The sequence below is a fragment of the Scophthalmus maximus genome, chromosome 16 (genome assembly GCF_022379125.1).
Source record: "Scophthalmus maximus strain ysfricsl-2021 chromosome 16, ASM2237912v1, whole genome shotgun sequence".
NCBI classification, from domain to species: Eukaryota; Metazoa; Chordata; class Actinopteri; order Pleuronectiformes; family Scophthalmidae; genus Scophthalmus; species Scophthalmus maximus.
This window is the reverse complement of record NC_061530.1, coordinates 18,556,469-18,574,260: the sequence shown is the minus strand read 5'-3', so window position 1 is coordinate 18,574,260 and position 17,792 is coordinate 18,556,469. Positions and strand designations below refer to the sequence as shown.

General features: G+C 49.1%; 1 protein-coding gene and 1 long non-coding RNA gene across 4 annotated transcripts; one reads left to right on the top strand and one right to left on the bottom strand.

Moving 5' to 3' along the window:
* Window positions 1–695: 695 nt before the first annotated feature.
* On the bottom strand, window positions 696–17,579 carry ppp1r9bb (protein phosphatase 1, regulatory subunit 9Bb). Of its 2 annotated transcripts, none has more exons than XM_047327885.1 (11): window positions 17,525–17,579; window positions 15,708–16,615; window positions 6,983–7,115; window positions 6,105–6,225; window positions 5,916–6,020; window positions 4,110–4,242; window positions 2,863–3,015; window positions 2,715–2,768; window positions 2,357–2,586; window positions 2,175–2,271; window positions 696–1,712 (listed from the first exon to the last, which is right to left on the bottom strand). In XM_047327885.1, exons 1-11 carry the CDS (start codon window positions 17,550–17,552, stop codon window positions 1,662–1,664), a joined length of 2,013 nt encoding a protein of 670 aa, XP_047183841.1. In that variant the 5' UTR covers window positions 17,553–17,579; the 3' UTR covers window positions 696–1,661. The 2 variants fall into 2 exon arrangements, with proteins under 2 accessions (XP_047183841.1, XP_035468247.2); XM_035612354.2 differs by having other exon boundaries at window positions 15,708–17,166; window positions 17,430–17,547.
* Window positions 11,933–15,979, top strand: LOC118287343. Of its 2 annotated transcripts, XR_007029862.1 has the most exons (4): window positions 11,933–11,973; window positions 12,074–12,115; window positions 12,275–12,478; window positions 15,693–15,979. It is a non-coding gene; the product is annotated as an uncharacterized LOC118287343 (long non-coding RNA). The 2 variants fall into 2 exon arrangements; XR_004785632.2 differs by having other exon boundaries at window positions 11,955–12,115.
* Window positions 17,580–17,792: the final 213 nt, after the last annotated feature.

Genomic DNA, 17,792 nt, shown 5'->3' with positions numbered 1-17,792 from the left:
CCTCGTTGAGCTCCCCGCCTTTTTTTTGGACTATATTATAAATATTACGTAAAATATTTCAGTCGTAACCTGACCTATACAAACATACTGGTATATGACAGTTGACACGAGTAGATTTCATTTCAAACTGTGCGTGAGTTGAAACCTGGCAGTGGGGTTTTCCATGTGCTACACAGCGGTGTCAAGTGCAGCTGCTGGTTAAGAGATTTTTTTATTTTTGTTTTACTTTTTTAAAATTATAATTCTGCTGCTGGTAGCGGCTTCTTCGAGTCCAGTAATGTTTCTCATATCAGTAGTCCTAACTAATACCAGGTACACAAGTCCTTGACAACATCCATTTTGAGAGAGGGAGGGGAGGAGAAAGAAAAGATCCATTTTCTTTTGTGGCACAGCAGTTTGTTGAGGCTCTTCTTTGTTGTCCTTGTTTTTTTTGCAAGGGGTTGAACCTGGGGGCTGCATGGTGGTGTAGTGGTCGCATCACAGCAAGACAGTTCATGGTTCGAATCCTGGTTCAAACTAACCAGGGCCTTTCTGTGTGGAGTTTGCATGTTCTCCCCATGTATGCGTGGGTTCTCTCCGGGTTCTCCGGCTTCCTCCCACAGTCCAAAGACATGCAGAATGGGGTCAGGTTCATTGGAGACTCTAAATTGACCGTAGGTGTCAATGTGAGAGTGAATGGTTGTTTGTCTCTGTATGTGGCCCTGCGATAGACTGGCGACCTGTCCAAGGAACCCTGCCTCTCGCCCAATGTCAGCTGGGATTGGCTCCAGCCCCCCCGCGACCCTTAAATTGATAAAGCGGTAGACGATGGATGGATGGTTGAAACTGGAGGATCTGGAGGTTGCTCGTTAGTGAGTCTTAGTGTGTAGAAAATACACAAACACTTCTGAAAGGTAGGCAGCAGGTGGTTTTCAAGGTTAAGTGACACGACGTCTATGAAGGTTGGGTTTTTACTGTTTGTACAACTTCAAAGACTTCTTGTTTTCCTCTTGTTCCAGCGAAGCACCTCGCGCGACGTAATCCTCATCGTCGTCTTCAGTGCAATCTCCGTCCAATTTACACATCACCATCCTCTTCCTCATCTTCACGTAAAATATACACATCAATCCTCAATCTCATTAGTTTTATATTATGTTAAATGTTATACACATAATAAAAAAATGTACAAACCCAAATTTGATTGTTAAACCACACGGTATCACATCTGTACAAACTCAAATGAAACTAGGCAAAAAAGAAGAGGGATTTTTTTTTTTTGGCAATTAAAAGCAACAGCATGGTTCGTCACAAAACCACAAATTATGGGATTAAATACTGAAATTAGAAGGAGTGGGGGAAGGGGAAAAAAAAAGGAACAGTACATCTAGAGCTCAACAGAGTCTGTATTTGATGATGATGATGATTCCTCACGTTCCCATAACAGAAAAAACATTGTTTGAAAGGGTTAAAATGGCTGAAATACATAGCCTGGGGGGGGGGACGCACGCACGCACGTACAGTACGCGACCAAAAACCACGCTCGGGCCGGAGACGAGAAAATACCCTGCAGCTCAATTGCAAGTACAAGTACAACACTATCGTCTCACTTCCTCTGGTGAACTTCTGCTTTCTGAGACACACGACGACGGGGGTGTGGGGGGCGGGGGGACAAAGTATTTTTTTTATAAAGGTTCAGATTTCAGCTCCTCGACCCTGCACTCCAGGTCGGCCACCTAGAGAAGACGGGAAAACGCAGTTATGAAAATGTTTTATTAGTTAAAAAGTATGTGATAAAAACATTACCTTGAACTTATACACTTTAGGAAATACTTTTTTTCCCCAACTTTTCAAACCATACGAATACTTGTCGTTCATGCTGCAGTGTGACTCACGCTGGGCTTTTGAATTTTTAATGAGCCGGAGTTTATTGATGGCTTTTTTCTGATCAACTGATGACAGTTTCAGAAAAAGCTTCCTGCAAAATGTTGTCAAAATGTTCCCGCTGCTAAAAGCCCCAAATTAACCCTTGTGACCTTTTTTTCTTGGCTAGTTTCTTCTGCTACCTCTGCTGTTGCTCAGACTTACTCTATTTAAGCACATGAATTCTTTTCTCTGCCGCCCACTGACTAACTTTGACGGTAAGAGCTACAAGAACCAGCAACGTCGCCGTAGTCTAGGCTGGTTCCCTCCGGTACCTGTTCCTGGAGTTGTCCCGACTCCTCTTTCAGAAGCGAGGCCTCTTCCCCGACTTGTGCACAACGCTGGGTCTCCTTCTTCAGGTACTCGATCTCCCTGTTTAAAAGGCAGCAGACGAACGCGTCAGAATGTAAAGTATACACCACACAGCTCTTATTGTGTGATGACGTTGTTGTCTTACTTCTGCTGGTATTCCTTGATCAGGCGTTTGGCTTTGCTGTACTTGCGCTCCAGGGCCTGGTACTGGGCCTGCGTCTCCTTCAGGTGCTCGTCCACCGCCTGGCACAGACTCTGAGCCTCCATCCAGTAGCCCTCCAGCTTCTCCATGCGCTCCTTGTTCTCCTGCAGCGTCTGCTCCAGCTGAGCCTTGTCCATACGCCAGCGCTGCTTGTCCTGCTCCGCGTGGTGCAGCTGCAAAGACGGTAAATAGCACAAACACACACACCACGCCTTATTTACTTATTCTACCTTTAGGACTCGTATTAACAATTATCTGACATATGATGATTATTGATAATCCTCTTAATTTAACACCTTACCTTTCTTTTCAGCTGCTGGATCTCCGCCTGGGTCACCGCATGCTTTATTTGGAGCTTTACGGCAGAGAGAGGTGAATGTTAAGCACAACAGGTACATCAGGGGGAAACGAGCTGTGATTAACACGGGGAAATGCTCCGTCCCTCTCACCTCTTTGTACTTATGGGCCAGTTTCTCAGGGTCCGTCTCCAGAGGCGACATGTCCTCGTTCTCCGCCAAGTCAAACACCTCGATGGCGCTGGGGTACGGCGGACTGGCCTCCTCGTCCTCGTCCTCTTCTTCGTCTGTGCCATACTCGGCGCCCTGCGGGGATGAGGTGACCAGGGTTAACACCACCATTTTGTCTTCAACTTAAAGTCATTGTTTCTATCGGGACGTTGTGGTGGTAGTCGTAATGTAAAAATAGGAAACTTGACACTAAAAAGCACAGATTTCTGGGCTGTGAGGTTACAATAAATGGACACTAGATGGCGCCAAACTCAAAAGAGCAGACTACACTTTCCATTATACAAGGAACGATTTTCAAGAACCACCCACCAGCACCCTTTCATGAATGGGGAAACTTCCTCTCTATTAATATAGTGATTAATATAATTTTTTTTTTTTTTAGACTGATACTCTCCTTATGATTGGAAAAATCGGAGGCACAAAAGATTAACAAAGACGTCGCCTGCGTCACAAAATTTGAGTCATCCTGATTTGTCCCCATTTGGGAGCTTAGCTTATGGTTTAGTCAGACTGATATACATGCTGGACAGACAACGGCATGGCTTTGCGCCACAGGCGCGCGCACAAACACACACACACACACACACACACACACACACACACACACACACACACACACACACACACACACACACACACACACACACACACACACACACACACACACACACACACACACACACACACACACACACACACACACACACTGTGGACACTTTCTGTGGACAATGGGTACTGAGATGAATTTCATAATCCTGACGGGGAACTGAGGACATACGGGGCCAACTAACGATTGCGACAAAAAAGAAAAGAAAAACGCTCAGTCTTGTTTTTCATTTTAAGGCAGGCCTTTTGTGCCCGAACAGGTTGGAAAAGATTACATAAACTCTAATGCTATTCAGAGATGCCTTTGTTCTCTTGTCATGCAGCTTAGTGCAGGTCCCAATTTTTCATATTCTTACATTCAATTTTGTTAATGAATTCCGTGGGATTTGATCCCCTTTAAATATATGGACAAATAGAGAGCAGATGAGCTGTAAAAGATTCACGCTGTTCATGTTCTATCGTAAGAATTTTGACATTTGTCCTTAAAATATATATTTTAAAAAAATCAGCTTTCTGTTATTGCAGTGATATGTGTAAAGTCACCCCTGTATATCGAGACTGACCTCCTGTTCGTCCATGTACTGGTTGTAGCGCTGCTCCATCATCTCCCTCTGCCAGCGCTCCTGCTCCAGGGTCTGCTGGATGAGCTGGGCCACTTCGCTCTGCTCGCCCGGCTTCTCTCGCCCAATGACAAACCTGCGTTTTTTGGACAAGTCACCAGTCCCGTTCAAGCGGCGTGTCCGACAAGGCCACACAGAAAAAGCCGATCGTGTTCAAAAACAGGTTGGCCAAGTTTGACTCAAAACAGCCCTTTATATATGATATATGGTATGATTCTGTATGGGAATGCTAAATAATATATGATGATGGTGCTTCCCGCCCTCCAGACCACTGGTGAGGCTAAACACTGTCTCCATAAGGACCATGAAAGTGTTTTTCATATACAATACACTGCTGTCATGTTTTAATGCAGAGAGGAATGTGCTTGTTCTCGGACTACACATAGTGGCTTCCTGTTCAGGGGTAAACAAATGCACTCTCTGTGTCTTTGGCCCGCTCCGCGATCAGAATCAAACCCTCGACTGCGGCTCTCCTCCAGCTCGTCGTGCAGTTCATTAACAGAGGTGTCTAACGCTTTGCGATCGAGGCTCACAAATCTTTGTCCAATTACAGACGGCTAAGTGAATCATGACGAAGACACAGACGGTTATCGAGCCAGCCGCCGAAGCCTTTCAATTGCTGCTGCACCACAAACGGGTAATTAAAACGTTCACAAACACACTTCCTGCCCCCGTCGATTGGTCTCCCCGGCGCCTTTTTTTTTTTTTTATGAATAGGCCCGAGCCCTGTGGTACCTTTCGCACACAACTGCAGCGGATCCATAATGCATGAGCTATCTATGGAAGTCTCTGCTCTTCACAAGTCACACAACGCTAATAATTACCCCAACCGCGCTGACCACTAGACCGTGAATTATGAATGAGCTGAGCTGACAAAGGGAGCACAGGAACAGTCGAAAAACGCCAAAGAGCCAGGCTCCAAATAGTCCGCTGCCCTTTCCGAATGACACGTTTGATGCCCTGTTCCCGATAACGGTGTTTTCTGTGGCTCCACTGTGAAATCGTTGGACCTTATTCACAATGTCTCCAGAATGAGCTTTTCGACGCTGAAGGGGTATAATCATGACCCTGTGAGACCTGAGATATAGTCTGGTGAATGGGCAGGATGTGGTAGGAGTAAGTCGTGTGTGTGTGTGTGTGTGTGTGTGTGTGTGTGTGTGTGTGTGTGTGTGTGTGTGTGTGTGTGTGTGTGTGTGTGTGTGTGTGTGTGTGTGTGTGTGTGTGTGTGTGTGTGTGTGTGTGTGTGTGTGTGTGTGTGTGTGTGTGTGTGTGTGTGTGTGTGTGTGTGTGTGTGTGTGTGTGTGTGTGCGCGTGTGCGTGTGCGTGTGTGTGTGTGTGACTGACTATGGGTATTTATCAAGAGGAAACCATCTCTTCGAGCAAGAATGCTGTGTGTCACAGCCCATAGAGAAACAAAATGAGGTTGTAGTCACAGCTAGGCAACTACAAAATGGATTGTGGGAGTTTATAGGTATTCAGTCAAATTACTACAATTCATCCAGAGGGGAACATAGGTATCTGAACCAAACTTCTCTGGGCACCATGAATGTACAAAATTTCATAGGAATTATTGAACTAATACTGTTGAAGTATTCACTATATAGTCTGGGCCAAAGTGGCAGAGGATCACCCAACATCTCCATCCCTAGAGCCATCGCCCTACGATATATATATAGGAGATTTGTTTGTGCTTCTTTGAGTTACAAGCGATTCAGTATGAAAGCGTGACTAGGTAAGAGAAACTCTTACTTGACAGTTCCTGATGTGTTCCTGAGTACAGTGGCGGCAAACGTCTGGGTGACTCCCACCAGACTGGTCCCGTCCACCTCCACGATCAGATCGTTCACCTGGATCCTGGGGGAGAGACCGTAAAGAGAGATGTTTACGATTTACAGGGAACGTTCAACTGTGTACAACCCCACCAAACTAACCCCGTACCTGCTATCCCTGTGTGCGGCTCCTCCATCTGTGACGGTCTTCACAAAGATGCCCAGCTTCTCCAGGCCCATGTCAGCTCCTGCACCCATCCCGATGATACTGATGCCCAGGCCGTCGCCATCTGACAAAGGGTGAGGAATGCCAGATTTGCCGTAACCATACTCACCATGAAGATTGACATTTTTGGTTAATGCATTGTGGCTGTGGACTTATTTCAGAGATGTGAAAACAGTGAGAGCCAGAAATGTAAGGTTCCCTGTCAAGTTTACTTGTAAACAAACAAGTTATATCTTTATTCATTGTCGTTGGCCAAAGCACATTGTGTGTGTGACCTTAACGCCTGAGAATACATTTCCTTCCTCGCAAAAACATTTGTAAAGCCAGTTTTTGACCATATTAAAACTGCCTTTGTTGGTGCACAATGGGGACCAACTCTTTAAGACATTTCTCCATAGCCTTTGTTTTTTTTTCCTGACTAAGTGAATGTCGCCAGTACACGCAGCAGCAAATCTATATAAAACATATGGTATCCCGTGTAACCTGGCCCTGTACACAAATCTAAATATAGTTTTCTATACATATATTAATGCACCATAATGTTGAAGGGATGCTGCTAGTGTGGCTCACTGCGGAGAGATAGACATTGCGCAGTTTTTTGCCCTGTGGGAAACATGAGGGCTGGCAGAAGGCCACTCTGCACAAGTCACAACCAAACGTTCACATTTAACCAAACGATCAACTATTTGGCTCCAAGGATGACGAGTCAAACTGCTCAGCGGGAAGCTAATCTGGTTCAAATTAATACCGAGAATTAATTTGTCTTTGGTTTTTCCGCAGCTCTGCCCCGGCAGAATGCGGACGAGTCCTCGGTGCGGTACCTTTCTCCAGCTCCACGGGGAACAGGTCCAGCCTCTCCACCCTCTTCTCCAGCTCGTACTCGGCAGATGCCGCCATGGGATCCACGTCTTCGTTGCGCCGGTCATAGTCCTCGTTGGGGTAGGTGGCAAACACCTGCAGCAGGGAAGCAAGGGACGCTGGGTCAGACTGAGAATCGCCAACGCCCGTGAGGACGGTGAAAAGGCAAATACAGTAGATTTTTGGGGGTATATGTAGATACTTTTGGGGTCGTATGATTGTTGTTCTTTAAAAGGATCAATTTGACATTTTGCGAGAAATGCGTTCATTTGCTCTCTTGCTGGGAGTTACATGAGGACTGAAATGGCTCTAATATCTGTCTATAGCTGCTTTAAGACGTGAACTGAAGTCATATGTGGGGGAAAAAAATCCGGAGAATTGGAGTCAAGTGAGTCCCTTTTTTTTAGTGATGGCAGCCATTTTTCCCTTCTGTAGGTGCTCCTCTCTTTTGGATTCTTTGCAGCCATGCGGGCTTATCACTGCCTTGTTCTACTGACTACAAAGTTCCTCTTGGGTTGCCTCCAAATATAGCAACTGCTACTGAAAACAGAAAAACACGTGACTTCCTGTGCACCGCGGGGAGCCTGGTGAATGTTTAATCACTCGTGAGTATCAACAGGTGGAAGAGAGAAATTCATTTAGTACAAAGAAGATGTTGTAGATCAACTGCAAATGAAACTACACTGCAGTGTTATTAGAACATAATGTTCATGAACGGTTCACATTTAAATCCAGTTTAAATCCAATTTACTTCAGTTTTAACTAATAAAAAAAAAATGTGTATGATATATATGACTATTATATGACTCAGACCTACAGCTGTGTATTGAATATAATTAACTATAAATAAAAATTAGTTGGAGCCCACAAAGTGGACTCACGGGGTCTGATCATAACGTAGCACCACTGTCAATGCAGACGTAATGCATTTCAAATGTGTCGACCATTTCAAACAGAGACAGCCGCGGCTGTTTCCCCGGGGACTCGGAGCTGCATTATCACTTCACCGCGGCAACGTGCATCAAACACACACTCGGCGAGGGGAAAAAAATCAATCACGACCACTGAAGTTGCTCCCATGAAGAGAAAGGGAGAGAGAGGGAGGGAGAGAGGGACGGAGAGAGAGGGAGAGAGAGGGGGAGAGAGAGAGAGAGAGAGAGAGGCCTCTGTTTTCAGAGCCCGGCTTCCCACATTCACTCCGGTCTAACAGCATGACAGTTTACATAACCACCCCCAGCATGCTAATGGAGGCCTGCTGCTGCAGCTGCACACACACACACACACACACACACACACACACACACACTAACACACACACACACACACACACACACACACAGACACACGACAAACACACATACGACAAACACACACACACACACACACACAAAGTAAGCTGAATCTTTAAAAGCCTCACTTCTTCCACAGTGATTATGCATGCACCACCTCGCACGGGCCACTAGCCACACTGATTCAGTGCCGGACCATCTCCCTTCACACATTCTTCCTTTAATCTATTTTTTAATTTCATTTAATTTCTAGACCCTTCTCTTCACAACATTTCATTTTGACACTTTTTGTCCGTTGTTTACTTCATTCCGTGCCCCCCCCCCTCTCTCTCTCTCTCTCTCTCTCTCTCCTCTGTCAGCTGTTTTGCTCCGTCCATCCGTGGCACCACGTGGCATCTCGTAGCTTCAGCGCTACACTCTTCGGGGGCCCCGTCTCCCTGGCAACACCCCGCAGCGAAGAGCCTGTCAGTTTTGACAGCGCCTTTGCAAATGTAACCAGCCCCTCCGCTCTCGGACCCATTCAGTACACGGTTGTATTTTCATGCATCGCTGAACGATGGACAAGCTTCTGCTTCTACTTTTAAGCTTTCGCCGCCCCATAAGAATACAGATTTAAAAATATTTTGCCCGTGAGTCAAATCCCTGTCTCATCATCAGGATTTCTGTGATGACGGTTGGCGGCCAGTTAGCTTGGCTTAGCATAATATCGGAGGATTTGACACTGTTAGTAGAAGAAAACGAGCAATTAGAAGACTGCACAGTGGGAGAATATAATGAGCATTTCATCCTAACTTTTGTCATGTAATAGAAATAACAGATTAACCAATAATGGAAATAATGATCACTTGCCAGTTGCAAAGGCCACTGATGCCATTTAAATCACAGTTTCCGTTTCTGTCATCAAATTGACCCGAGCCCTACTGCAGACGACGGATAGCACGGGAGCATCACTGAGCTCTAATGGCTTTTGATTTAGGTTACCTTTGTATTTAGAGGGATTAGCAGAATGTGGATTACACAGACGCACAAAATACACCGTTTCGCATCCTAACTGAAAGAGCCTGTAAAGCGACAGCGGCGCTCCCGCGGCACCGCCTCACTCACTCCTTGAGTTCAAAGATCAGGAGGCCACAGCCGGTGGCTTGCAGTGCTCTCGTTTCACTGCCACGACGCTGCAAACGGGGGGGGAAAGTTGGGCAGCATTCACCGCGGCGATGGAAAAAAAAAACAGACAGCCGCGACTGGGGTGCGTTTTCGTGACCTGCGGCCTTGAGCTTGAGTTCAAGACCGGTGCTACGTTGTAAGGGGGCCAGGCGACAATCTCGCCTCACTGACACAGAGTTACCACTTTCGCTTCCTGCCGAGGATGATCCCAAACGGGGCAGACGCACTAATTGGATCGGATCCTGCGTGATCCAACGCTTTTAGCCCAGCCTCAATTTAAAGAGTGGAGCGTAGTAGAGGCCCTGATCGGACGGTGTGGCGGCTGTCTTTGGAAGACAAACATTGGGATTAAAGGCAGGGTGGCTGGGGATGGGGAGGGGGTGGGTGGGCTGGAGACGGACACTGTTCCAGTTGTGGCGGATAGTAGGTCAGAGGAGCCAACAGATGGCCAGGAAACTCCCTTCCTCCCTTCCTCCCTCCCTCCCTCTGGTGCCAGCCGCCCGGCATGTCCTACAAAAGCTCTGCGAGCGGCTACGGCCTCGGCACCGGCTCCCAGATCGTGTCGTGTTGGGTCTATAAAGAGCGGCCCACTTGGCACAGTAATGTGTATCATAAACATGCAGTACGTGACAGCCGACACTTTGCGCTGCAGTCGCCGTGACAAAGGCGACGGCCAAATGATAGAGCTGCTCCGGAAGCGTCCGCTCTCCTGCGGCGTGGCCGCATCTTGACGGCCCCCGGGCCACAGCGTGATGTAACGCTGTGTTTCGTCCCTGTCAAAGGCAGATCTAGTTTTGGATTCAGCCAATAGGATGTGTGGAGGTGGTGCCATTTGGGTTTTTCCCAACAGAAATAGCGTGTTTACGCTCAGTCTCCCCACATTCTCCCAACTTTCCATCGCTTTGACTTGTAATTATTTCACGTGCTGCCGTGAATTAAAGTGTTCGCCCCACACGTGATGAGAGATGTGTGAAGATGCCCGCTCTCCAACGGTTTTTGTCCCCCCCCCCCCTAATAATCTGACATTTTCCCCAGAGTTCATGTCTAAAAACTGCCAGAATTCGCCATGAGCAGACCAGAAGAAGCTCTTCTCCTGGTCAACATTTCAGTCACACGGACATTAATGCTGCCTTCACGTGGTATCAGAATTATGGTAAATGCGAGTTGCCGACGTGGAAAGTTGCACCTGCAGAGCCCTTCAGGTTGTAATCACGAGTGGGGGGAACTCGTAGATAATTTCGATGGTGCCCGAGTTCCGGAGTCGGGGTGACTGCAACCTTTCAACATGGCGGAGAAGAGGGCGTAATTATTTTTAACGGCGCAACATATTACAGTATTAGCTGTTGCTTGTGTACATAATTTCGATCTGTAATCATTGTACACTTAACTTGATATAGACCAATGCTATTAATCGCTCTATCCATAACAAACAAAGGTATTATATTTGCCATTTCGCCATTTTTTTCAATTCGTTCCGTCAACAAAGCACTTGAACATGACATTCTCGCAATTCCGAGTGGGAAGTCGTATCTTCCGACTAGCATGTGAAGGCAGCATAATTGCTTCCCCCTACAACCACGGGTCAAACATGGCCCGCAAGTGTCAGGTCATTGCTTCTAAATCCTCCTAAAAATTGGGGGGTTAATCCAGATCCCAGCTCTGCGACGCGCAGACAGAACATAATGATTCGGGCAAACTCATGGCTGCCGCCGTGCTGGACCACAGTTCCCCCAGCCAACAAAATGGATATAGAGGGTTTCGTCATAGTAATGGCCGGATGGCAGCAGAGTTCATCCTTTTTTTGGCAGGCCAGTCTTTGGTCAGCAGTCATGTTCAGGCTTAGCGCTGGCTCTGTGGCGACAGACGCCGCAGCGTCAGAATAAGGTCAGAGACTGAACGGCTCTGTAGTATGTGGATGGACACCGCGACTTTACAGCTTCACGTTGACTGCATATTGCACATATTACCGCATTCTTACTACCCTACTTCTGTACCTCCACCAAGGAGGCCATGTGATTGGTTCGGTCTGTTTGCTCGTTAGCAGGATTAAAGTTATTGACAGATTTGCATGAAGATTTCTGTCTTCAAAGATTGGTCTCGGCCATTGTAACACGTGACTGTATTACAAGAAGGCTGCCGATTCAGATCTGGATCCAAATACGTAACTTTTTAAAAAAAATATGTAGGTCACATGGAGATGGGGATACGAGTTCTGGGTCAAACAGCACATGGGTGGGGGGGGACAGCTCGGCCTTGACGGAGGTCCGCGCTTCTCTTAGTGGTCTTGTGAACTGTTTCACGACGAATACATTTAACTCAATTCAATTTTATTAATACAGCAACACGGCACATTACATAGTGAGGTGGAGATTAGAGAGAAACCCAACAGTTCCCAAAAAAGGCGAGCACTTCCTTTAGATTAACAGACCACTTCTTCTTTCATATTTCTACCAGAAAGAACTCGACAGTCGCGCGTGTAGGATGGTTCGTCGTTGGCGGAGGTTACGTTCTGCTGAGATCCATTCTACTTACACGTTTATATTCAAATAACATGACATCGGAAAATTTCTGACTAATTCATGTAAATCCTCTGTGCCATAGACGTCCATTGTTGATTCCTTCACTGCCACTGTATTAATTTACGTAAGGAAATATTCCCCAGCAAATTGGGAAAGTAAAGCATCTCAGAGAATTGATGACTTGTTTGTTTTGAACCTTTTCCTTTCCTTCCCCCGTTGCGAGTCACAAAAGTAACTGTCTGTTGTTGTTGTTGTTGTTTTTTGTGTGTTTTTTTCCTAACAGCTCGACAAGATGACGGATGGCAGGTTGGATGAGACAAAAGAGCACTCAGACGTCGTGAGCAAGACGTGGCTCGTCGCAGTAACCTGAGCGAGCCAGCGAGTGGGCGCACCCCGTTAAAAACACGCCCGCCACCGCCGCAGGGGCCGAGAAGTGGAGCAGAGTGACCTTGCTGATAATCCGCCCGCTCTCCCACCGCTGCTGGCTGTGAGTAATGCCCCGTGTGAAATACAGCCGAGTCTAAGTAATAGACAGTTTGAGGGGAGGCCTTGACGTACGGTGATGCATTATACGTCTTCCCCTGGGCGGGCGGGCGGGCGCTCGCTGGCTGACCTGAGCGGCGAACTCACACCACCAAAGAATGATGCATTTTGGGTATTCTCTGTTGTTACCGTTTGTGATTGTGATAGCAAATCTTTAAAATAATAATCCTCCCTCTGTGGTTTGACACTTTTCAACACCCTCAGTTTATTATAACACAGGAACAGCCGTGGTTTGTGATGACGATACAGTGTGAGAGAAAATCATAGGTGTTCTTTGAGCAGGCTGGCAGGACTGTTGTTCAAGAGTTGGGTCCAGATATTAGACCTGTCTAACATGAAGTCGGTCGTTTTGAATTTGACCTCCGTCGTAGCCATGGCGTTTGTGAGCGTGTTTGTTGACACTACAACTTTCCAGCCAAACTTTTCCGAAAACATTTCTCCCGGCAGCGCCACAGAAAAACTGTGCAGTGACTCACGTGTGCGGCGACCGCTGGGCTCGCCGGCAATACAGTAGGATGAATAATTCAAAAAAGAAAAACAACTCACCACCACATGCCAGGGGGACTACGTGAACTACAGTACATCGATACTGAGCGATATATAGAATGAAGCCAAAACAAGCACGCTAAAACAAATGAATAAGACATGAGAGAGGGCAGCTTCCTGCGTTCGACGGCGAGGCGAGGCGCTGACAATAACAATGCTGCTATTTTTACTAACAGTAGGAGACCGGTGACAAAGAGCGAAAAGGAGAGAGAGAGAGCGAGACACAGAGAGAGTGTGAGGAGAAAAACAAAGGCCCTGGTGTGAACTCTACCCGCCGCAGAACTGCTATTTTTGCCATTTTGAAAAAAGACGGGGAGACAGACAGACAGACAGACAGACGGGAGGAGTGTTCACTGTAAAACAGGGACAAAGACAGACATGTGCCCAGACAAGCAAACCACCATCGCCACAACAAGACGGCGATTGTGGCCGAGAGCCCAATTGCTGCGCAGACGGGGGGGGGGGGGGGGGGGGGGGGGGGGGGGGGATATGCACTGAAAAAGGACACTTCCTGTTTGGAGGAGAAAACCCAACTGACACTGCTTCTGGGCCGTTTTACAGTCGAAATACATTTGAGCTGCATAATAACGCCCCTCCCATTTGACCTCACAACACCCCCCACCCCCACCCCCATCAGCTGACCCCCTTCCTCCCTTTGACTCCCGTCCACCCCTGCATCAATCTCCATAACAAAAGGCCACAGTGCTGCAGCGTGAAAGGACTCGGTAGGAGGCTATTCTCTGGTGGCGGCTGCAGGGTCACAAACAAATCCTGCTTATTATCAGCGGCCTGTGAGTTCTGACTTCTTCATCACAGCACACGTGACGCTCTCCATCTTTGATCTCGTGAGGGAGAAAGTAATGGAGTGGCAGAAGTCCGTTTCACCCTTTTTCCTTCTGCACTACACTTCCGTGATGGCCGCGATAAAGCTCCAGCGTGACCTATATGTCAAACAAACAAATATGCCACCTGTATTTTCATAAAACTTGATCGCCCTTGTTGATGCTAACCAATGACGATGCGTCATGTGGACAACGAGTCTCTTCCTCCCACTGTACAAAGATGAAGGCAAAAATATCCAGGATATGGGATACACACTCTCCACCAATCACGAGTCAGCCTCAGCTGTCAATCATGACAATTGTCCAACGTTTGCTTGTTTTTTTTTTGCTTCACATAACTAATTTACACCAAACTGATAACACGTGAACATACATCAGTGTGATACAAACTACCTAAAATGCTAGAAACTAAATTTGGGAAAATTTCATCCAATGTGTAGTTTGGTGTCCCATCTGCTAACACCGGGGGGAGGCGGGGTTTGTGACCTATACTGCAGCCGGCCACCAGGGGGCGATCCGGATGTTTTGGCTTCACTTTTGGACGGCTGTCATGTCCTCAAATTTTTTTCTACATACGGTCTATGATGCTATAACTCAGCCTCGAGCAGAAGACGCTCAAATGTCGATATTTATAAAATTGCTTATGCCTCCTCTAAGGATTCGTGTATAACTAGGCTCTACTGACGCTGTTGGCAACTGCAACTTTCAACTTTCAACTTGACTGGTTGAGATATGAGACAGGAGCCCTTTGTCGCTGAAATGGCTTTTGTGTGTGTGTGTGTGTGTGTGTGTGTGTGTGTGTGTGTGTGTGTGTGTGTGTGTGTGTGTGTGTGTGTGTGTGTGTGTGTGTGTGTGTGTGTGTGTGTGTGTGTGTGTGTGTGTGTGTGTGTGTGTGTGTGTGTGTGTGTGTGTGTACAGTGTCAGGGCCCACTTCAGCTGGCAGAGCCTCTGTGCAGCCTCAGACCTCGAGGCAGAGCCGAGCAGCGAGTCTGAGAGCTGCACAGGATCCGATGCTCGTCTCCGGATCATTACACCACCCACAGACACGGAGAGACACTCTAAATCAACTCTACCTCCTCCTCCTCCTCCTCTCCCATCTCGCTGGTCCAAGAGGAGATTTCTCTCTCTCTCTCTCTCTTGCTCACAAACACTCCATTACTCATTCAGCTCCTCACACACCGTCCAGCAACTTTTCACAGGCCACAACCGAGCTGCCAACTTCTCTAAAAAAAACAACTGAAAAAAAACAGGGCTAATTATCCAGGCCTTCTTTGTTCCTCCTCCCTCTTCCCCACCACCACCACCACCAGGCAATTATTTACAGAAGCAGCTCCAACTACAGTATCTACATCGCTGCTCTTTAGGGTCCCGTGTCAGCGGACCACCCGTCAGCAGCTGGCTACTGTGGAGGGGAGGAGGTGTGGTGTGCAAAGCCCCCCGCCGGTGTTGATGTTGAAACGGGGTCAAATCTAAAACGTCAGCATCATTTCTGACACCGGGCGGAGGCTGAGTGAGTTCATTAAAACAGCTGACAAGCGACGCTGACTATGACCGGAACGTGGCAGATGAGCTTTAAGGTCAAGTCCATCCAGCGACACACACACACACACACACACACACACACACACACACACACACACACACACACACACACACACACACACACACACACACACACACACACACACACACACACACACACCAGAGTGTGGACGTTCTAGTCCGGCATCTTTATGTTCTACCTGCAATCATAACTTTTTTGTTCCCCAGATCCTTTGTCCTCACCTTGATGGGCTCCGTGCTGAAGCAGATCTTCCTGGAGGTGGGCGGGCTCTCCTCCGCAGGCAGCCCAGAAATCTCCACGCAGCTGGACTCGGCCTCGTAGCTGTCGTCGACCTCCTCCTCCTCCTCCTCCTCCTCCTCCTCCTCCTCCTCCTCCTCCTCGTCCACTTCCACGTCCTCCCCCACCGCGCTGTAGGTGCTGACATCCACCGAGTCCCGGCCCGACTGGTCGTCTCTGAGCGTCCGGTCCTCCTCCTCCTCGTCCTCCTCGTCGCCCCTTCGCGGGCTGTGCTTCTTCTTCTTCTTCTTCTTCTCCGCAGCAGCTTCTCCGTTCTCCGCCGAGCCGACGTGGCCGTCACCTTGCAGAGTTGCGCCGGGCGACTCGCGTTGGACCTCCGCTCTGGTCTTGACGCCTGCATCCGAGACCGTCTTTTCCCTCTCCTCCGCCGGCTCTCCTACAGTACTGTAAAATTCATCCTGGCCCCCGTTGATGCTGTCAGATGGCGGGGTCCCCCTCCCCCTCGGGGCCCTCGGGGGCCCCTCCTGGTCCTTCGGATGGCCTGCGTCTTCCTCCTGGCCGCCTGCCGCAAAGGCACGAACTCTCTTTGTGATTATTTTGGAGTTCAGCACTCCCACCTTGGCGCTGACCCCGCGGGAGGGCAGCGGCGGGGTGGAGGAGAGGCGGTGCAGGTTGTTCCGCAGCTCGGCAGCCCGCTCGAACACGGCACTGAGCTGGCTGACGGTGGGGGACACCGCCTCGCTGGTGTCCAGGCTGTCCAGGGACTCCGTGCTGCCGTTGAAACGACACATCACGTCCAGCCTGCCCTCCTGGAAGCCCGAGGCCTTGTCGGTCTTCAGCAGGACCCTGGTGGTGGCCAGCTTCTCCTGCTGCTGCTGCTGCTGCTGCTGCTCGAAGATGCGGCGCGTCTCCTGCAGCTTGGAGTAGCTGGGCGACGAGGCCCGCTGGTGCCCGTTCTCCGGCCTGCTGGTGTCGAACTTGCTGACGCGCTCGGACACGGTGGAGCCGAGCTTCAGCAGCGCGCTGTGGTCCACGTTCTCGTTCAGGCTGCCGGCTCTGGGGAGGGAGAGGCGCACCGACTTGTCCGCGCTCCCGGCGCCCGCCTCCTCCGCCTCGGCGTCGGCCGGCGCCGTGGTCTGCATCTGCTGGAACATGTTCTTGATGCGGTGCACGTTGGAGCCGTACCTGCGGCCCCGGGGCCCCTCCTGCAGGTCCCCGTTGGCCGCATTGTCTCTGGCGGGCCGCAGGGCCTGCATGCCCGCCTCGTACGCGTTCCGGTGCGGGGATGGGCTCCGGAGCGTGGAGCCGGAGCCGGTGCTCTTGGATGTGGGTTCGGTCTTCATCATGGTCGCTCGGTCAGGCGCGGCGGCGGATGCTCAGCGACGGCATGCCTCAACTGTGTGGCGCCCCGGGTCGTGTGTCCTCCACCGGGCGGCCGGCGGACTGTGGACCCGGCAGATGGGGAGAAACACAAACAACAGATCGCATTAGAGGCCCTGCCCGCAGCCGCTGCAGCGCTCCGCCGATGCTACACGGAGGAAGTGTGCACGATGCATCTGTCACCAGCAGCTACACAATGAAAACCCCAAACCCCCTTGACAGACGATTGCACACACACACACACAAATAATATATATATTTGCACAGAAAAAAGTGGAACACGGCGACGAGCGCGGATTTGCCGCAGCTGACGACAGATTGCTTACGTTTTAATCCCTTTTTACCGACAGCATCATTTTGATCTCTTCATTCTGTGAGCTGCAGATTTCTGGTCCTCTCTCTCTCTCTCTCTCTCTCCTCAGCTGCTGCTGCTGCTGCTGCTGCTGCATGGAGGAGGGAGCGACTGGGTCCTAGTGCCCGTTCAGTTAACAACAAGCCTTCCGAGGACAATTGCTGCTGCTGATGATGCTGCTGCTGCTTCATCTTGTGCTGCTGCTTCATCTTCTGCTACTGATGATGCTGATGATGCTTCATCTTCTGCTACTGATGATGCTGATGATGCTTCATCTTGTGCTGCTGCTGCTGCTGCTGCTGCTTCATCTTGTGCTGCTGCTTCATCTTCTGCTACT